Source organism: Lontra canadensis, unplaced genomic scaffold (genome assembly GCF_010015895.1).
Source record: "Lontra canadensis isolate GAN:19392208 unplaced genomic scaffold, GSC_riverotter_1.0 scaffold208, whole genome shotgun sequence".
NCBI classification, from domain to species: Eukaryota; Metazoa; Chordata; class Mammalia; order Carnivora; family Mustelidae; genus Lontra; species Lontra canadensis.
The window spans coordinates 1,176,382-1,197,068 of record NW_022631202.1 but is presented as its reverse complement, the minus strand read 5'-3'; the positions used below and the strand labels follow the sequence as shown (position 1 = coordinate 1,197,068).

At 50.0% G+C, this 20,687-nt stretch overlaps 1 protein-coding gene across 5 annotated transcripts in view; it reads left to right on the top strand.

Moving 5' to 3' along the window:
* Window positions 1-20,687, top strand: part of ANKRD27 (ankyrin repeat domain 27) — a 53,104-nt gene that overhangs the window by 15,328 nt on the left and 17,089 nt on the right. For 3 of the 5 annotated variants that reach the window (XM_032848770.1, XM_032848772.1, XM_032848774.1), the window contains exons 3-19: window positions 203-313; window positions 2,542-2,698; window positions 3,427-3,581; window positions 4,019-4,078; window positions 4,165-4,218; window positions 4,331-4,405; window positions 4,496-4,572; window positions 5,405-5,526; window positions 6,930-7,008; window positions 7,487-7,619; window positions 14,159-14,251; window positions 15,227-15,354; window positions 16,138-16,220; window positions 16,752-16,867; window positions 17,267-17,359; window positions 18,736-18,933; window positions 20,586-20,645. In XM_032848770.1, the coding sequence (XP_032704661.1) occupies window positions 203-313; window positions 2,542-2,698; window positions 3,427-3,581; window positions 4,019-4,078; window positions 4,165-4,218; window positions 4,331-4,405; window positions 4,496-4,572; window positions 5,405-5,526; window positions 6,930-7,008; window positions 7,487-7,619; window positions 14,159-14,251; window positions 15,227-15,354; window positions 16,138-16,220; window positions 16,752-16,867; window positions 17,267-17,359; window positions 18,736-18,933; window positions 20,586-20,645 (1,794 nt within the window). The remainder of the gene's footprint in view (window positions 1-202; window positions 314-2,541; window positions 2,699-3,426; window positions 3,582-4,018; window positions 4,079-4,164; window positions 4,219-4,330; window positions 4,406-4,495; window positions 4,573-5,404; window positions 5,527-6,929; window positions 7,009-7,486; window positions 7,620-14,158; window positions 14,252-15,226; window positions 15,355-16,137; window positions 16,221-16,751; window positions 16,868-17,266; window positions 17,360-18,735; window positions 18,934-20,585; window positions 20,646-20,687) is intronic. The other 2 variants (XM_032848771.1, XM_032848773.1) reach the window with 1 other exon arrangement.

Below are 20,687 nucleotides of genomic sequence, written 5' to 3'. Positions count from 1 at the left end.
GGTACCCAGCGGGTGTGGGAACAAGCCTGGAGGGGGACTGTGCCTGGCCTCCACCCAGGTTGGGGAATCGCGGCTTTGCCACCAGGACGTCTGTCACCCCAGTCGCTGGGTTCCATCTGCCAGTAGCATTCCAGGCAGGGGGTGTCCAGCTGGAGCTGTGAGTGGCCCCTCCCGCACTCTTCACTATGCCTACTGTTTGCAGGTCCTGGTGCCCTGCAAGGGAAGCTTGTCGAGCAGCGTTCAGTCCACTTGTCAGTTTGAGTCCTACATTTTGATCCCCGTGGAAGAACACTTCCAGACCTTAAATGGAAAGGTATTCACTTCTTTGTGGGTCAGCCAGGGTCCCTCACTCAGTGTTTGGGAGTTGGTGGGGAGGGCAGGGGTCCCACGTTTCTCCCTGTCCCTGCTGTGGTAAATGATGGCTCTGACGTTGCCGGGGGCAGGGGGGCATTGGAGGGCCCTCTGCCTTTGAGGAAAGAGGAGGTAGTAGCTGAGCAGGGCCTGGCTGGGCCTCTGCCTGGGAGGATGGGTGGGGAGGGGTGGGGCGGGGTTCCTCAGTTCTAGGGCCTTCTGCTGGTAAGTCAGGGAGTCTCTGGAATATCTCATGGAGGTCCTGTGGCTAAACCTGTTTTATCCCCGTGCTCTTGAGAGCTCATCAGTTTCTTGGCCACAAACAGGACATCCGGGGTGAATTTTAACTTTTCAAAAAACATTCTTAAAAAAAATGTTATTGAAACTTAAATTAGGCAAAACAACAAAAAAAACACAGGTGTGTTATTAAAACTTAAATAAGCCAAAGGATGAATACCCAACTTTTGTATCAACATGGACAGGACTGGAAGAGATTATGCTGAGTGAAATAAGTCAAGCAGAGAGAGTCAATTATCATATGGTTTCGCTTCTTTATGGAGCATAAGGAATAACATGGAGGACATGGGGAGCTGGAGAGGAGAAGGGAGTTGGGGGAAATTGGAGGGGGAGACAAACCATGAGACTGTGGACTCAGAGAAACAATCTGAGGGTTTTGGAGGGGAGGGGGGTGGGAGGTTGGGTGAGCCTGGTGGTGGGTATTAAGGAGGGCACGTATTTCATGGAGCACTGGGTGTGGTGCATAAACAATGAATTCTGGAACACTGAAAAGAACTTTAAAAATAAATAAAAATTAAAAAAAAAACAAGCTGAAAAAATAAATAAAAAACATTCTTTTTAAATCCTCTCAAACCTAGAGAAAGCCCTAAGAACTCTCCTCTGCTCTTCCCCTGGTTGGTCAGCTGTAAGCACTTTGGCCACATTTATTTTTATAGGTCCCTTCCCCCTCTCCCCACCACAGTATTACTGCTTTTTCTGAACCTTTTTTTTTTTTTTTTTTTGCACAAAGTAAACTTTATTTGAACCTTTTTCGGAAAAAGTGAGAGTGAGTTGCAGACACTACGTCCCTTTATTCTAAAACATGTTATTTCTTGCATAACTACTCAGAGTGAGCGCACTCAGGAAAGTGAACTGTTCAACACGCTGTCCTCATACAAATCATGCTAATTATACAAATAATATCCTTTTGTAGATTTTTTTTTTGGTCTTTTTAGATCCAGGGTCCTGCAGTGCCTTCAGTTGCTGGTGTTTTTAGTTTCGTGTGACTTGGCGCAGTCCTTGGGCTGTCTTTGTCTTCCATGACACGGACGGCTTTGCTTTGTACACTTTCCCTCAGCCTGGGGTTCTCAGAGGTTCCCTCGCGGCCGGGAGGGCGTTTTATCACTCCGCGGGTGTCGTGACCAGAGACATATGATGTCAGTCTGTCTCATTGTGGATGTTACCTTTGGGTAACATTGGGGTCCACATTTTCTTATTTTTTAAGGGGAGGTAGAGAGATTCTGGGAGGGGGATGTTCTGTTCCTCACCGGAACTGGCATGGGGCCAGTGTATTTGGTGAGTGCCTCAGACCTGACAGTCAGGGATTGTGTGAGCCTGTGCGGAGAGAGGAGGGACAGGACAGGACACGGGGTTACCTAGACACCAGCCTGGCGGTGGGGGGTTAGGGGGGGAGTCAGCAGCCCTGTTCTCCCTGCCAGTCCCTGTTAGTTTGTTCTCTTCGGGGAAGCCAAATCTACAAGGAGAACAGAGGAGTTAGGCTTATCACATCTCATCTGCCTGGGTACCCCAGCTGTGGCCAGAGTTCTGAATGTGGCCGGGACAGCAGCATCCCTTCCCCGTCCGCGTCTCCTTGCAGCGCCAGGCCATTCCAGGAGGGCCTTCTTCCTCCTTCCCCAGAAGGTACAGGTTTTCTTAAGGCCCCAAGGACCAGCTTAATGCATCTCTGTCCCAATATTTAAAAAGGATCAGCTGTAGCTACAGTGTGAACAAAGAGGAAAGAAAACATTTTAGTATCAAAAAGTGAAATGGAAGAGTGTTCATGACCCCCCGCCCCAGTAAAGCCCCACTGAAGCAAAGGAGGGCAGGTTGGAAGCAGTGCCCTGTCTGGGGCCAGCCAGGGGGACTTGTTGGTCACCGCTGGCTGCTGCTGCAGTGACTGTTCTCTTGTTCCAGGATGTCTTTATACAAGGAAACAGGATTAAATTAGGAGCTGGTTTCGCCTATCTTCTCTCAGTGCCCATTCTCTTTGAAGAAACTTTCTACAATGAAAAAGAAGAAAGTTTCAGCATACTGTGTATAGCCCATCCTTTGGAAAAGAGAGAGAGTTCAGGTATTCTGGGAGAAAACCCTTTCCCCCTGATTTGGAGAACTGTGTTCAACTTCCTCCTGACATAGCTGTTATAAACGTCCCATAAAATATTCAAGAGCCCACTAGAAGCCTGCCTGACTTTAGAGTAATTCCCCAGAGCTTAATCAAAAAGTCATCTTGAGCTAAGACAATGGGACTGGGGGCTGCTGTGTATGGTTGCACAGGTTGGGCATTACACAATTCCGGGAGGTGATATTCATACAGACCTCTGTGTGAATGTTGCCCACTGGAGTTTGTGCAGGGTGGCAGCCCTGGCTTTGACACTGGGCCTCAATGTTAGAGCCAGCTCTTAATGTCATTATTGCCCCACTGTTGTGTCTCTTTGAGAGCTCATTATTTTTAATAAATAATAATTCTTCAGTTGTTCCAGGAAATTGAGATAACAATGTGCTGAATGTACTCTGAGTCCTGTATTGTCAGGAATCCGGGCTTCCTCACCAGAGCCTCTTAGGTCATCCCTATGGTATCAAATTGTTTTGTCCATGGAAGGGGCTTCAGGAGGGCCAGGCTCTCTGGACCCTGAGCTGTCCTGTATGAGGCTGTTTTTGGGCAGTATCTTGAAATAATTCCTGTCCTCTGCTGGAAGATGGGGCTCCAGACCCTGGGGGAGCAGGGCAAAGGATGTGGTACTTCCCCCATTAGGAAACTGGGAAGGCTTCGGCCAGCTTGACCCATTGCCTCTTTTTCAGAAGAGCCTTCAACATCTTCAGATCCATTTACCCTGAAAACCATCGAAGATGTGAGAGAGTTTTTGGGAAGACATGCAGAGAGATTTGACAGGAGCATTGCTTCTTTCCAGCGAACATTCAGAGAATGTGAAAGAAAGAGCCTCCGTCAACACATAGTCAGTAGCTGTGTCTTGCTTTGCCAGGGTGCCCTGGCTCAGGCCGGTTCAAGAACACAGGGGCTCCCTCCCAGTGTACCCTGAAACTTTGCTGCCTCCCCTGTTGGAAGCCTTGTTTAGATGTTTCCTTCTAACAGTAAAGCTAGTAGGAGCCCCTGGAGAAAACTTGAACATGACAGAGTATAAAAATGAATATTGTTATTACCTGTGTGAATCCCAAGGGAAATTCTCTCTTACCCTTCATGCATCTACACTTAAAAAAGTTGAAAAAAAAATCACATAACTTATTTGATAAGCCTGTATCAGGACTTAAAGCTTATCCCCCGGGAAGTACATCTGGCAATGTGTTCTTACTCCAGGACGTGTGGCACGTTTTGGGTTTTGTGTTGGGGGCCTTGGGTCCTGAGTGACCTGTCTTTCTGCTCTGGGTTACACAGGACTCGGTGAATGCTCTCTACACCAAATGCCTCCAGCAGCTTCTGAGGGACTCTCACCTGGTAAGCTTCAGGACTTCCAAAAGAGAGAACTGCAGTTTGCTCACATGCCAGTCCAAGGTCTTTAACGTTACCTTCTCGTCCTGCAGAAAATGCTTGCCAAGCAGGAGGCCCAGATGAACCTGCTAAAGCAGGCAGTGGAGGTAAGAAGCCAGGCCAGGGCAGAGAGAGGAGGCAGAGGAGCAGGGGGTGGGGAGGGGCAGGGCTCCTGTCCCCTCTGCACCCTTGGAATGGCTGTCTGTGGTCTGTTTGTTGATTCCACAGATGTACGTCCAGCACGATATTTATGATCTGATCTTTAAATATGTGGGGACCATGGAGGCAAGCGAGGTATGTCCCAAATCCCCATCATCCCCATTAGAAGCCTTTTATTCTTAGCTGTGTAAGAAATCTGAAGCTTCATTAAAAATCTGCCGTTAGGACGCTGCCTTTAACAAAATCACAAGAAGCCTTCAGGATCTTCAGCAGAAGGACATTGGTGTGAAACCTGAGTGTAGGTAAGAGCGTGTGCCGCTGGAGCTCGGCCCCCTCGGGGGCTGGGGCCTCTGCTTCTGGAAACAGGGCTCTCAGCCATAGGGACGGCACCCTGGTTTCACTCGGTTCCTTCTGAGGAACAGTGCAGTTCCTTGTGACCCAGGATAAAGGACTGGGGTTGGCAGGGATCCCCCTCCTGCCCTTGTGGCCAGCTGGAGCTCGATGGGTGGGGCTTTCGCACAGCTGGTCTTTTGACGGGCACACCGCTCACCCAGGTGGGTCCCGCATACAGACACGCACCTCACCTGCTAGACGGGCGCCTGCTTTTGAATTAGTTTATGTTTCTTTGGTATTATGAAGTGTTTACGTTGAGACTGTTTTAACCCCTTTGAGCGATCTCACTCTGGGGCTAAGGATTTTTTTTTTTTTAAGATTTTACTTATTTATTTAACAGAGATCACAAGTAGGCAGAGAGGCAGGCAGAGGCGGCGGGCAGCGGGGGGGAAGCAGGCTACCCACTGAGGTGAGAGCCTGATGCGAGGCTTGATCCCAGGACCCTGAGATCATAACCTGAGCCGAAGGCCGAGGCTTAACCCACTGAGCCACCCAGGTACCTGCTAAGGATTTTTTTTTTTTTTTTAATTTTATTTTTTCCTAATGTTCTACTGTCCTGCCTCTTTGATGGGACATTCAGAGGTGTTGTCTTGCTTCTGATTGGAGCCCAAGTTTTTCTTTCAGTTTGTCGTTACCTACGGCTTGTTGTAAGCAGAGTAAATCTGAGGTGTGCTGTTAGATCAGGGAAGAAGGGCCCGCCCAGTGTGGTCTTAAGTTGTCACTTTCTGAATTATTCTGCAGCTTCAACATACCTCGTGCAAAGAGAGAGCTGGCCCAGCTGAACAAATGCACCTCCCCACAGCAGAAGCTGATTTGTTTGCGAAAGGTGGTGCAGCTCATAACCCAGTCTCCCAGCCAGAGAGGTTTGTGCTCAGGGGAGGGGCCCGATGGTGGCACAGACACTTACGTCCAGGTGCAAAAGTCTGTTAAGGAGCAGTGTCGTCTTGAAGGGTCACACAGATGGGCTGATGTGTCTCAGAGCACCCCTGTGTCAGCACCCCGGAGTCTGTTCTGATGCGTGGGTGCCTAGCAACAGGGGTCTGGGGGTAGGATAGGCAAGATAAGGGCAAGAGAATAATGGCACAGAAGTAGCGACCTCAAACCAGCCAGGCTTCCCCATACCTGCCTGGGCACCATGCAGCTGGTCTGTAGATCAGAATCCAAGCAGCACAGTTTCTTTGAGAACTTGCCTTTTCAGTAGCTTCCTGTTTCCAGAATGACACTGTCCACAGTGCAAGTCTGAGCTTGCCAAGGTACAACAATATGTATGATGGGCTTTAAACTTCCTGTCATGCGTTCTCTTGAACCTGTCATGACACTGGGGCGTGGGTGTATGGCCCCATCAGGACGTTCACTGCTGGCTTCACTTAGTCCAGGGCCACAGTGCTTACCGGCCCCTTCTGCAGCTGTGTTCCAGCGACAAAATTCTTTGGCCAAAATTACAAATGTTTAATCTTAAAGAAAAATGTTCCAAGCTGGTGATGGCGACACGAGGGTTCAAGTGTATGTTAGACCCTTCTTCCTAATTTTGTGTCTGCTTAAAATTTTCCCTTATAAACAGTAAAGCAAAAGAAGCTAAGAAAAAAGTAAGGGGGAGTCATATCTGTGAGTACAGATAGGGGGTGATCATCAAAGCGCATTAAGTGAAATGAAAGGGAGTGTATGTGGTACACTTCTAACGGCATTCCAGAAAGGGGGGGCAGCTCTGTGTCTGTATGCATGGTGGTGAGCTCCTGGGCTCTTTCTGGGTTAGGAGGTTAGGAGGGCAGCAACAGCAGTAACCTCTGGGTGATGATTGGGCAGCAGGGATGGGAGATACCAAATCCCAGTTTGCTCTTTTGTGCTACTCAGATTTTTTTAGACATGTGAATGGATTCCTTAAAATTTAAAAGTGAAAAAAATTAAAAAGAGTTAAACATGAGCATTAGACTTGGCAGTATATAAAATGGAAATGATCTCGGGAGGAAAGAGGTGGGCGCACCTTCACCTTGTGTCTGCCCTCACAGACTCGAACCTCCTGGGAGGTGGCGAGGGGGGTCTGCTTGGAATTTCCTTCTTTTACACATGTTCTGAGAATGCTGGGCTTTTGCTTTCCCCTCAAATGGGACATCAGTTCAGGACACTGTCAAGGAGATTGTGCCATGGAACTTCTCCCTGATACGTAGTCTTACTGGATTGTGGCTTTGTGGGTTGGATGATGGTGGGGAGTTGATGTACTCGTTGGTCTCATGATGGCTTTGAACATGTGTTCCCCCTCCCACCGCAGTTAACTTGGAGACCATGTGTGCTGATGATCTGCTCTCGGTCCTGTTGTATTTGCTTGTGAAAACAGAGATCCCCAACTGGTAATATTTTCTGTTAAAATACTTTTGCAAAATGGCAGCATTGTACCAGGGTGGTTTTAGCATAACTCCAGGAAATCGCATGCCCCTTATGAGTCCATGGCTGTGTCTGCGCTGGAGATGGTGGCCGTCGTCCCATTTACAGATGGGGAAACTGAGGCCCGGAGAGCTTATGTTGTTTGTTCTGGAACACGCAACTAGTCAGTGACTGAGTAGAACGCCGACTCCACTTGTGTTTGTCTCCAAAGCCTGTCCTCTTCTGATGGGAGCCTCCGGTTCACTTTACAGTAGTCAGCTTTTTCAAAACTGGCATACTTTAGGAAAGGACCAAGAAGTTTTACTTACATTCTCCAGGGCTTAAGTGGGCAGAGTCAGAGCTCCTGGAGCTAACCGACTTCAGTCACTCATGCCCATAGCGCTGTTCCTGGAGATGTGCGAATTGGGTCCACAACAGTGAAAATATTTTTCTTCCTTTTGTTAGGATGGCAAATTTGAGTTACATCAAAAACTTCAGATTCAGCAGCTCAGCAAAAGATGAATTGGGGTACTGCCTGACTTCGATTGAGGCTGCGATCGAATATATTCGTCAAGGAAGCCTCTCCGTTAAGCCGCCTGTAAGATCCCTCCTGCCCTGGCCTTCCTTTGTGGGTGTCCGGGCACCTTTGGTAGGGTTCTGAGGTTGGCAGGTGGAGAGGGGTGGTTCTTCTTTTTTTCCTTTCAAGATTTATTTATTTGAGATTGAGAGAGAGCGAGTGAGCGCACATGCAGGGGAAGCAGCAGAGGGAGAGGGAGTCCGATGTGGGGATTGAACCCAGGATCCTGAGATCATGACCTCAGCCCAAGGCAGACGCTTAACTGACTGAGCCACCCAGGCGCCCTGGGAGAGGGTGATTCTTTTTTTTTTTTTTTTTAAGATTTTATTTATTTATTTGACAGGCAGAGATCACAGGTAGGCAGAGAGGCAGTCAGAGAGAGAGGAGGAAGCAGGCTCCCTGCTGAGCAGAGAGCCCGATGCGGTGCTTGATCCCAGGACCCTGAGATCATGACCTGAGCCGAAGGCAGCGGCTTAACCCACTGAGCTACCCAGGCGCCCCAGGGATGTGGATTCTTAAATGGTCTCCCAAGAACCGGGGTCTCTGCTGTCTAAGGACTGTGGGGCTTGACAGCCATCCAGCAGCCTGAAACGTCAAGCACCCAGTTGGGTGTGCAAGTTGGCAGAATATGGGTGGGATTCACAGTTAAAAGCCTGCTTTGTCAGTCCTTGCCATCCTCAAAAAAAAAAAAAAGCACATAGGCAGAAGGGAGAGGCTAGAAACCATGAGTTTGGATATCTAGGCAAGTGATGGGATTATTGACATAATGCAGTTTTAGGACTCACCAGCCTCATTATGATTTTCTTGGTGAGCGTTCCTTAGGGGAGGCACTTGTATTTCTATGGGATGTGTGAGATCTTACACCAAGATCGCATTGCTAGCTTGTTGCACCGGCTGGCAAAATGTGACAGTATGCACATAATTTCAGCAGCGTTGAAAGTAATAAGGTGAAGAGATTCCTGTATTGCACACCAGGAGTCCTGAGGACTGAGCATTCCCTCGATCTTAGAATCTCCCCCAAGTAATGATAAGTTAAAACAGCTGGAAAAAACCAGAGGCCTGCCCAGATAGGTGCACTTGGGTGAAATAATTTGTTATTAAAATCTTTATGTGTTTTCCCATCTTTCTCCCATCTATGTGTACTTCACATGATTTAAATTCTACTGTATATAACATTTTACACTCTTTTTCCTGAAAGAATAGTTTTTTGTTTTTTGTTTTTCTGCTTGGGAGACTAATCCTTGCTTATAAGCAATATTTACAGTATACAGTTGACCTTGAACAACGCAGGGGTTAAAGTTGCTGACCCTCCACATGGTTGAAAATCTGTGTGTAACTTGTGATCCCCCAAGAACTTAGCTACCAGGAGCCTGCTGTTGGCCAGAGTCCTGATGACATAAATCGTCGAGAAATACATATTAGATTTATTATATGTATCGTATACTGTATTCTTAGAATAAAGTCAGCTGGGGGAAAATGTTTTTAAGGAAGTCGTAAGAAAGAAAACATTGCATTTTGAGGAATGTACTGTGTCTGTCATCATCCAAGTGGACCCGTGCAGTTCAGACCTCTGTTGTTCGAGGGACAGCTCTATACACTTGAAGTGAAGACAAAAAATACCTCTCTCAAATTCACCAGCCCGGGGACGACTTATTAACGTTTTGGTGCCTATACAACTTTTTAAAAAAGATTTTATTTATTTATTTATTCATTTATTATTTATTTTTTAATTAAATTTTTTTTTACAATTTAAATTCAGTTAGCCAGCATATAGTATATCATCAATTTTTGGTGTAGTGTTCAGTGATTGATTAGTTGCATAAAACACCTAGTGTTTATCACATCATGTGCCCTCATTTTATTTTTTATTTTTATTTTTTAAGATTTTATTCATTTATTTGATAGACAGAGATCACAAGGAGGCAGAGAGAGGCAGGCAGAGAGGGAGAGGGGGAAGCAGGCTCCCTGCTGAGCAGAGAGCCCGATGCGTGGCTTGATCCCAGGACCCTGGGATCATGACCTGAGCCGAAGGCAGAGGCTTTAACCCACTGAGCCACCCAGGCGCCCCAGCCCTCCTTATTTTAGAGAGAGTGTGTGCATGAGCAAGGGGAGGAACAGAGAGACGGAGAGGGAAAGAGTCGAGCAGACCCCACGGTGAGTGAGGAGCCTGACACAGGGCTCCATCCTGAGATGATGACTGGAGCCAAAACCAAGAATCGGACGCCTAGCCGACTGAGCCACCCAGGCGCCCCTCTCCAATTGTATTTTAACTGAAATTTAAGATTATGCTCCTCTTATTGGCATGTAGGCTGGTGGTAGGAATTGCCTGATGCCTCTCCATGGGTTCAAGGGCGCCCCTTGTCGCCTGGAGAGAGGGGTTGCCATTCCCTTGCTGGCTGTCCTGCTTGCCTGCTTTCTGTAGCCTGTAGACAGCTAACACTTGGAGCCTTAGTGGAAGGAGTGGAAGGAGGTGGTTGACCACACAGCACCAGTTGGCTTCCCACACCCACTTTGACTTCAGACAACATCTGGAGTGGGATTGGAGGAGTTCTTTTGGTTTTTCTTTTTTACTTATTTATTTATTTAAGATTTTATTTTTAAGAAACCTCGACATCCACCGTGGGGCCAGAACTCACAATCCCGATATCGAGACTGATGTAGCTTTAGCGACAGTTAGCCAGGCGCCCCTGGATTGGGGAGGCTTTGAGGGGTGGCCCCTCTTGTGCTGGTGCTGGTTCTGGTTCAAGCCCTGTACTTGTATTTGCCCTTGGGCAAGTCCTTATCTCTTCTCTTTCTGTCCATGTCTTGTCTACACTGAAGGTGATGCTGTATGTTTCACCTCTTGCTAGGAGTTTCTAAGGATGAACTAGAGGGTTTAGAAGTGCCTTTGTGAAGCATGAGCTGGTACTCCTGTCCTCAGCTTGCTTTTCCAACACCCCCGCATCTGGGTGTCTCATTTCCTGGTTCTCCGGGGCATCCTGCGTGGATGGCTTCTGTGGGCAATGTGGGGACACCGCCCATTGTGCCCCTCTTGTCTGAGGTGTCTGCCCCTGGTCCTGGTCCTGCCTTCCTGGATGGGGGCAGCTGGTCCCATCAGGTGTCAGGATAAGGTGTGCCTTATCCTTACAGCTGGCTGTGGAGCCAGCCCCTTGGGCCTTGAGTGGGACAGGCCTTAGAGATGCTCTTTCCTGTGTTGACAGAACAGGTGTCATGGCTTCCTTGTCTTTTGTGATGCCAGCCTTGAGGTTCTGCCTTGGCCTTGGTCAGCCTTAGCTGCTGACTGGCTTCCTGTCCCAGTACAGTTCTGTCTTGGAAGGTGTGAGGCCAGTGTGATGTGTCTGTGTCCCTTCCTGGGGAAGGAGCTCAGGTGGCTCTCCACACAGCAGGTGACGTTTCTGGAGAGCAGTCAGGACTCAATATCAGTAAATCAAATTTTGTCTTCCTATTGCCTCTTTATGTACTATGATGTAGCTTCACAGAAATTTCCCCCCTTAATAACTGATTGTACCTGAGGTGACCATATATGCATTTTTTAAGCTTAAAGACTTAGAAGTCTTGTAAATAAAGACTAGCTTATTGAAAATGAGCATTAGTGGGATGATGCTAGTTTAACCTTTGTAGACCAAAAACCAGGGAAAACCTTGAAAGAATCGGTTCCCTTCTCTGTTCCAGCTTTGTGGGCTTCTGGTCTTTCTCACTGTACTGGGTTTCTCATAACTAATATATACCCCCCTCCCAGATAGATCTGAGCTGATACGCTGTCTCTTCCAGTAGGTCATTTCTCCTTGAAGGTTCAGGCCCCAAGGACTTGCCTTTCTTCATCATTGCTCTTCATATAGTCACCCAGAGTGGAGGAAGGAAACCCCACATCTACCAGCGTGACAGTGTCTTTCACATTTCCCTGACCCTAATCTGCTTGACTGCAAATCACTGAGTAAAACGTGTTGTTAGAGCTTCATATAGCAACTGGCAGCTGGCAGCAAATGGGCTCTCATTCTGAGGGGTTGGTGTGTGTTTAATGCTCTTAGGGCTGCTGGTGTGAGGGACCGTGCCGACAGAGGACCCCAGAAAGGGGCCGTCCCTTGAGGTGCCACCCAGGCCCTGTCTTTAGCTGGATCTCTGCGTCAGAACTTAGCTGTAATGGGCGTTATCCCATACCTTTGTCAGGGTTCCGTGAGTTCTTCCGGCAGCAGCTGGCTGGGGGGTAGAAGCCGCCCTTACCTCCCACGGAGACTTTTTTGAGGAAGTTCATTTGTCATCAGTCAAGTTGCATGTGGTTGGGAGAAGTGTTGAACTGTCTCGCTAGGAATTATTTCATAGAGAAGGATGCGTTTTTAGATTTGTGTATTTAAGTAAACATTACCTGTAACACGAAGACCTGGGTTTCTTATTTAGGGGCGACCCCAGTGTATTATGGGATTCAGAAAGGGTGGCCCTGTTCATCTGCTATTTTATGTTATTATTTTTATTTTTTTATTATTATTATTATTATTATTTTTATTTTTATTTTTTTTTTTTTAGCAATAGCATCTTTATTCGTAATAGCCCAAAGCTGGAAACAACTCCATGTTCATCAACTGATTAATGAATAAACAAAATGTGGTACATTTAAACTGGAATGGTGCAAAAAGGAAAAAGAACTACTCATATTGGCAGTAATTTTAATGGTTCTGAAGGAAATTATGTGGGATATTGGTGGGGGGGCAATTCCAAAAGGTTATATCCTGCATGATTCCATTTATATAACAGTTTTGAAACAACAAAATTATAGAGCTGGAGATTAGTGATTGCCAGGGCTTGGGTGGGGGGAATGAAGTGAAGGTAAAGGGTAATACAAGGGATCCTTGTGATGAAGCTTTTCTGTCTTAATTGTGGTAGTGGCCACAGTAGTCTACACGTTTGATAAAATTGCATAGAAACATACACACACACACAGAGGAATGTACGTAAATCTGGTGAAATCTGAATAAAGAAGGTCGATTGTATCAATGTCAGTTTCCTGGTTGTGACATTGTACTATAGTTAATGCAAGATGTTACCACTGGGGGAAACTGGGTGAAGGATATAAAGGATCTGTCCATATTCATTTCTTACAACTAGGTATGAATACACAGTTATTTCAAAATAAAAACTTTTTTTAAAAAACACTCTCTCAATGTCTAGGTTAAAAATAAAAACCAAACACATGTTCCAGTTTGGACAATAACTTAAGTGCTCACCCTAGTTATCTTCTCTAATACAGAAAGGTTCTAGAAATTGCTGTTGCTAGATCTACACGCTGCTGCTGACAGGGAGAAGTTGGGGGGCGGGGAGCACTCACGCTCATGGGGAGAAATTCTGAAGGTCAATGCCAATCTTAAGAGTGACTGGGGAGGTGCCCTGCTGTTAACTGTCACATGAAGTCCTTGTTGCGTTTCTTGTTTCATGAAGCAAAACAGTAGAGAAACTGACTGGGAAGTAGAAAGGGAGTCTTGCTATTCTGTCATTTCTAGCTGATGAGTCTTCTCGGCATTCGGAAGTGGTGAGACTTGGTGTTCTGGTCGTTCCCACTCTTGAACAGGTCGCAGGCTCGGTGAGCTCGGAGCGCAGCCGGAGGCCAGGCAGACGGGAGCAATTGGACGCTGTTCCCTGAGGGCGCACTGAGGAGTGGGACCCCGAGCTCTCGGCTCCTCCGGGCCGGAGACGGGGAGGCCGCCATCTTCCTTCCCGTCCTCCGGCTTTTTTTATTATTTTTTTAAAGATTTTTATTTACTTGTTTGACAGACAGAGATCATAAGTAGGCAGAGAGGCAGGCAGAGAGAGAGAGGGGGAAGCAGGCTCCCTGCTGAGCAGAGAGCCCGATGCGGGGCTCCATCTCAGGACCCTGGGACCATGACCCAAGCCGAAGGCAGAGGCTTCAGTACACTGAGATTTTATTTATTTTTTTGACACAGAGAGATCACAAGTAGGCAGAGAGGCAGGCAGAGAGAGAGAGAAGCAGGCTCCCCACTGAGCAAAGAGCCGGATGTGGGGCTCAATCCCAGGACCCTGAGATCATGACCTGAACTGAAGGCAGCAGCTTCATCTGCTATTTTAGTAAGAATGTTCAGAAAGCAAGACTTCTCTCCTGTTGGGTGACACTGGGAAATCTAGAACAGTCTGTCAGATGGTTGTCCTCTCTGTATGCCCAGATAAAGTGGCAGGGGCTAGGGCTCTGCAGGCTGTAGAACAGTGGTTTGAGAGGAGGAGGCCAGGGCAAACCAGGCTTCTGCCCAGAGGAGGTTGGTGTGAACGTGCTACATTCCACACTGAGTGGTGACACATTCCACACGTGCACAGAGGCAGCGTGACCCCAGACACCCCCCCTTCACCTCCATCAAACAGCTGCTTCCTGGGGGGACAGACGGGAAGCGCTTTGCCCAGCCCGGTGAGGATCTGCTCTCTGGCCCAGGGAGAGAGGCTCTGCCGACAGTGTTCTGTGAGGAAGTAGCCAGGACTGCTCCCAGGTTCTCCGTGTGGAAGGGTCTGCACGGACATGTTGTGACAAGTCAATAAAACAGATTATTGGGCTTTTCCTGCAGGAGTCTGAGGGATTTGGTGACCGACTGTTCCTGAAGCAGAGAATGAGCCTACTGTCTCAGATGACTTCAACTCCCATTGATTGTCTGTTTAAGGTAAGAAACCGGCACGTCCCTTGAGGGCACAGGCGGGTGAGGGATGTTTTGTTTTTCCGCATCTCTAAGCTCTTTCCAGCATCCATCAGGGGGATGTGCTTGGTTCAACACGGAAGTTCACGTTGGTGGTCAGAGAGGGTGGTCGGGGTGCTGTGGTTTGATGTCTGTGCATCTCCCCCAAGGTGTGCTGTGCCGTGGCCAAGAGGGACAGCACGCCTGAAGCCCTGTGCCCGGGCTGTCCTCTCTCCACCTGTTCGTCAGGGTCTGCTCCGAAGTGCCCCCCTGGGTGGTCTCAGTAGAGCTGATGGCTCTCCTGGGCTCCGGGGACCCGTGTTGCCAACGTTCATGGGAGCACGTGCCAGGGCAAGAGCTCAGCACGCAGCGGCTCCCTGCTCAGATGTGACCGACCCTTGGGAGGCTAGCGAGGTGCCCGCCCGGGTGGTCGGCGAGGGCTGGGTGAGGGCCAGGGCAGCATGTTCCCTAAAGCATCTCGCTCCCCGAGAGGAACACATCTTGCTGAGCCCTGCACTGTAGCCTTGTTTGTTGATGGGCTCTCTTGCTAATGCAGCCATTTCTGTTCCCCCCAAACCAAGGCTCTGTTAGGACCCAAGAGGACGGGACGGAGGCGTGTTCTAGGGAGGAGCCTGTGTCCACCCTGAGGTTCCAGGAGGCATGATCCTCCCCCACCATTGCTTTGGGAATTTTGTCCTGTTGTCGTTTTAAGCTACGGATGATTTATAGCATTTGCAGAAGTAGAGAATATAAATGCACAGCCACGTGGCCATCTCTGTCCTGTTTTATCTCCATCCCCAACCTGCTTTCCGTGTCTGCCCAGATTATTTCAGAACACATCCCAGACAGCCAGTCATCCAGGCGCCCCCAGATATGTGTTTTTGTAAGGAGGCTCCAAACATTTACGCCTGAAGAAGAGAAGAATTTCTTCACTTTGATAGTATTTTTGACGTCCCTTTGTAGCACATAGCGGCGGGTAACCAGAAAGAAGTGGAGAGACTTTTGAGCCAAGATGACCAAGATAAAGATGCCGTCCAAAGGATGTGTCACCCTCTGTGCTTCTGTGATGACTGTGAGAAACTTGTCTCCGGGTAAGAGGGTCCCCACGGAGGCTCAGTGTGTGGCATGCGGGAGGTGCAGGCCTGGGGAGATGTCTCCACTAGTTTGCTGTGGTTTCCCTTCCCCTTGTCGGGCTGTTCTGCTGGGTGTCAGAGCCTACAGGGATGGGTAGGGGAGGGACGCTGGAACCAGATGCCTCACCCTGCAGGAGACTGAGCAGGGCCTGGATGAGCTTTGTGACGCTGTTGAAGAGATCCAGCTTGGGTCTGGGGCTAGCAGACCTGAGATGGGTCTGCTAGCCCCAGGACTCTGGCATGTCCAGCCTGGAAGGGAGAGGCTTTTCCCTGCCATTCCTAGGGTGTATTTTTCTGTATTTTCCATCTCTCTTTCTCTCTCTCTCTCTCTCTCTCTTTTTTTTTGAAAGTGAGAGTAGGGGTGGGGAGGTACAGAAGGAGAGGGAGAATCTTTTTTTTTTTAATATTTTTATTTATTTATTTGACAGAGATCACAAGCAGGGCGAGAGGCAGGCAGAGAGAGAAGGAGGGGAAGCAGGCTCTCTGCCAAGCTGAGAGCCTGATGCAGGGCTTGATCCCAGGATCCTGGGGTTATGACCTGAGCTGGAGACAGAGGCTTTAACCCACTGAGCCACCCAGGTGTCCCGGAGAGGGAGAATCTTAAGCAGCCTCCATGCCCAGCATGAGCCAAATGCTGGGCTTGATGTCACAACCCTGAGATCATGACCTGAGCCAAAATCAGGAGTTGGATGCCCAGCCAACTGAGCCATCCAGATGTCCCCCCTCTTCTTCCTCTTTTAGGAGGCTGAATGATCCCTCCATTGTCACTCCATTTTCCAGAGATGACAGGGGTCACACACCGCTCCATGTGGCCGCCCTCTGTGGTATGTGGTCTTGGGATGGTCTATGGTTGGGCTACTTTGCCTTAAAGGGATGGAGCCAGGGGTGGCCCAGCAGAGGCCTGACTGACAGAGGGCTGTGGAGTCAGGGCTGGAAGGGCCCATGTCATGGGCTATGCCCAGGGCCTTTGCTAATTTTTTAGCGGTTGCACAGTATTCCATCCTGTGAACTGAGGAACTGTGGACTCTTCTGTGGATATCTAAGACTCCCTTCCCCTATCTTCTGTTCCTGAAAGGTGGGCCAGAGCTGAGCCCCCTCCAGAGGGCCAGTGGCGGGGGGGGGGGGGGGGCCCCCCCCCGGGGGGCCGGGGGGGGGGGGGGGGGGGGGGTCCACCCCAGAGTGTCCTGAATCTAGAGTCTGACTTGATGTTAGCTCAGGTTCCTCTTAAGGGGAAAAACACTTCCTGGTGTGTCCCCTGCCAGAGAATAAGAGGGCAAAATAATGGGACCCCAGGTTTAGGGTTCGGAGAGCCCCTGCTCTTTCCTTCTCCATGGCAAAACCCCTCTGTTCTGCAGGGCAGGCATCCCTCATTGACCTCCTGGTTTCCAGAGGCGCGGTGGTGAATGCCACGGACTATCACGGCTCCGCCCCCCTGCATCTCGCCTGCCAGAAGGGCTATCAGAGTGTCACGGTGAGCGGGGTGCTATCCCCGTGCCCGTGCTCCCAGGAGCCCGGCTCCGCGCAGCTGCATCATGGTCACGCTCTTGCGTCACAACCTGGCCCTGCTGCAGCCTCCCGGGGCAGGCCACATATCTTAGGCCACGGCACCTCCCTGTGGGCCCACTGGACAGGGCCCTTCGGTGTCGATGTGAAACGTCGTGGCGGCTTTGGAGGAGAAGGGTGGGGCTGTGGGCCTTGTTCTTTAATCTCTCCATGTTTTAAGGGGAAGGATGAGCATGAGGGTGGAACTTTAATTGTAGCATAGGTCACTAAGGTTGCAGGTGGCAAGGTGCGACCTCCCCCGTGAGCCTCTGGGCCGCGCTGCCCGAGGAAGCACGGGCCTCACCTGCACGCTCTCTTCTTTTGGTAGCTGCTGCTCCTGCACTACAAAGCCAGCCCCGAGGTGCAGGACAACAACGGCAACACGCCTCTCCACCTGGCGTGCGCCTACGGCCACGAAGACGTAAGTGGTGCCTCTGTGCCCGGGGTGGCCGGGTTCCCCACTTCCTCGCTTGCCGGGAGATGCGAACGTCTGGTTGGTTGAATGTCGTGCTTCATGTTGATCGTTACTAGAACATTTGGCGTGTAATTTCTTTTTAATTAAAAAAGACTTAAATTTACTACAGCTGCTCCGCTGAAATAACAGAAATCCAAACACGAATTGCCCATTAGCATACCCTGAAATTAAAATCATTTTCATTCACTGCCTGCTGCTATCTGGTTCTTACCTTTGTTCACCTTCAGGTTTTACTTTTTATATTTTTATAGTAATCATGACGATTGCATCATTTCTGTTTCCCCTTAACAGCCAACTGTGTGTGTGTGCGCGTGTGTGTCTGTGTGTGTGTGATTTTGTCCTGGCTGCTCCCTCTCCCATCTTCTCTGTGTGGTAACACTGGGGTGGGTTTACATGTACCCAAGCCTGAGGCTGCGTTAGGGGTGGTTGTGGAAAAATGAAATCGTACCCTCCCCTTTATAAAGCCACTTTCTTCCTTGATGGTACATCATGGAAACCCTGGAGGTCAGTAAATATAGCCCCAGCCCGTCCTTTCGTCACGACACAGTGATCTGTTGTGCGTGTTGCGTCTGTGTCCCTAAGACCACCCCTTAGTTCAGTGCTTTGCGGGGGACGACTGATAGGACTCAGCATGCAGTCCCACGGCTCTGACAGACAATAGCCAAAGGACCCAGAGCACAGTCACCAAAGGGAAAAGGTGCACAGAAGAAGTCCAGAGGAAGCCAGATGCAAGCTTCCAAGTGTCCACTCCCCAGGGAGACGTTCAGGACATCCTCGGTTTGTCCAGCATTGAGTTTAACAGCAAATATGATGGTTGACAACCAGGAAAGCTCTGTAGGGACTCAGGGCCCAGGATTTTTACTGGAAGCTGGTCACGTAAATAACACCCGGGCCTATCACACGCCAGACTTTCAGACTCCTAGAAGGAAAGCAGGTGTTCAGCCTAACCCATGTTGTTGCACGACTTAGACACAGCGAGCCATTCTGGAAATCCAAGCTCCTGACGAACATTGCAGGTCAGGGGCCAGCCTTGCAAGCGGGCCTTGCAGGGGACAGCGGTCTCCGCTGACATGTTGTGGTCATTCTCTTCTGCAGTTGGGTATATCACAATTTATTCAGCCTTTTTTTACTGATCGACAGTTTGCAAAAAAGTGATGTGTCCTGAGGAGGTAACCTTGAGGTCTGTCTCTCTCATTTCTGCACGTTTGCTTGCTGAGAGGAGCCTGGATGAAAGTGCGGTTTGGACCGAGGCTGTGGGGTCCACAGACATGCCTGCGGCATGGCATGCGACTTACGGGTGGTATTTCCCATTTTCTTTGCAGTGTGTGAAGGCCTTGGTCTACTACGACGTGCAGGCGTGCAGACTAGACATCGGTAACGAGAAGGGGGACACGCCACTACACATAGCTGCACGGTGGGGCTACCAAGGCATCATAGAGACGCTGTTACAAAACGGAGCATCCACGGACATCCAGAACAGGCTGAAAGAAACACCGCTCAAGTGTGCACTGAACTCAAAGGTAGCTTTGTTTGCATCTCAGAGCATCAGTATCACTTAAAAAAAAAAAAAAAATCATCAATGTCCAAAGACTGGGTCTTGGCCGTGCTGGACAAGTGGTGCATTAGTGCCTGAGGCCCGAACTTGGCCTGCGCCCTTCCTGCTGCAGTTGGGATCTGGTCGTCTGTGGGTTTTTACTTATTTATACTATCTTCAGCTTTACCAGCAGTTTTTCTCAGTCTTGTTCCAAGAGATGGTCCCAGAAGGGTTGGCCCTGGCCCCTAAGTGCGGTTGGTTTCAGAGCAGGTGACGTGGTGGGGGAGCGGACACGGGGCAGAGGCTCTGGTGGAGAGAAGCGGGGACAGGGCCTGTGGCGTAGAAGCAGCAGTCTGTCTTCCTGTTACTTCCATCCTCATCTCCGAAGTGCCTTCTCTTCTGGCCGGTTCTGATCGTCATTGGGTACGGTTTCTCATAATGAATCAGTCCTTTCCTGTTGGTGATTGCTGGAGCCACGTCAGGGTCTGGCAGTGTGTCGTGAAAGTGCTCCGCTCATTAGGGGGTGGGGAGTGGGGCAGGCGGATTGTGTGCAAAGGCCGGTTCTCTGTGCCTTGCCTCCCGCAACCGCTCCGGCCCAGGGGATGTCCCCGGAGAAGCGTGGCCAGCCCGAGGCCATCGGACCATGTCCCGCGTGTGGTGGTTGTGCGTCCCACACGAGCGATGTCATCTTGATGCCAGCCTCCGGCCCTTTCCCTTCGCGCAGGCTCTGCCGTCTGCCTCGTGTGTTTTACCGGCTGCTCTTAGAGCTCCCAGCTCTGTTCCATGGGCTTCTCTCCGGGTGTTCACATCTCTTTCGAGGAGCGCAGTTTTTGTCTTTTAACCCATTTATTGAGATACGATGGATGCACAAAAAGCCGAACTTATTTAACGTGTGTGACTCAGGGAGCTTGGGGACGAGTACACGCCTGTGACACCCGCTCTGTGACCCGTGCCATGGATGCGCCCGTCACGTCCAGGTTTTTCCTCCCGCCCTCTTTCTGTCATGAGCAGTAGTGCTATGTTGCGTGTGTCCTCCGGACACAGTACGGGGTCCACAGCGGCCGTCAGTCAAGGTGCGAAGCCCTGCTGCTCACCCTGGGTGGGCCCCCGCCCTGTTCCCCAGGCCCTTGCGGGGTGTCGGCTTTGGAGCAGCTGCAGCTGACAGGCCGGGATGGTGTCACGCTTGGCCTGAGGTGTCTGTGAGGAGCAGAGGCACCTCCGCTGTGGTGGCTTCTCCCAGAGGCTCCTTCCAAAGGGAGACAGGCAGAGCAGAGAGCAAACCGCCTTCTTGGCCCAGCTCTGAGCTGTTCCTGATCAAGACCCTGGGGCCGCCAGTGGGAAGGTCACACTGTCTGGGGACCCCTTCTGCACCTGGGCCTCCCTCGTCCTCTGAGCCCATCGCGGGAAGCCCCAGCTCCTGTTGGACAGCGGGGCCTGTGGAGTGGCTGCAGGAAGCCCCCGCTTGCTCCCTGTGGTCCTGTAGGAGCGCCTGCCCACTCGGGAGTTGGTTTCTCTGTCTTTCCAGGGGTGTGGTGGGGCTGCGTGACCTTCGGAGGAGATGGACAGGCAGCTAGACGAATGGGTGACATTACTCTGGTAACTTTTCTCAGTATTTTTCATGTCCCCTTCTCCTCCTAGATTCTGTCAATAATGGAAGCCCATCATCTGACCTTGGAAAGAAGGAGGAAGTCTTCAGAGGTGAGTGAACGGGGCTGGGCTTGGGGGCCCCGCTGGAGACCG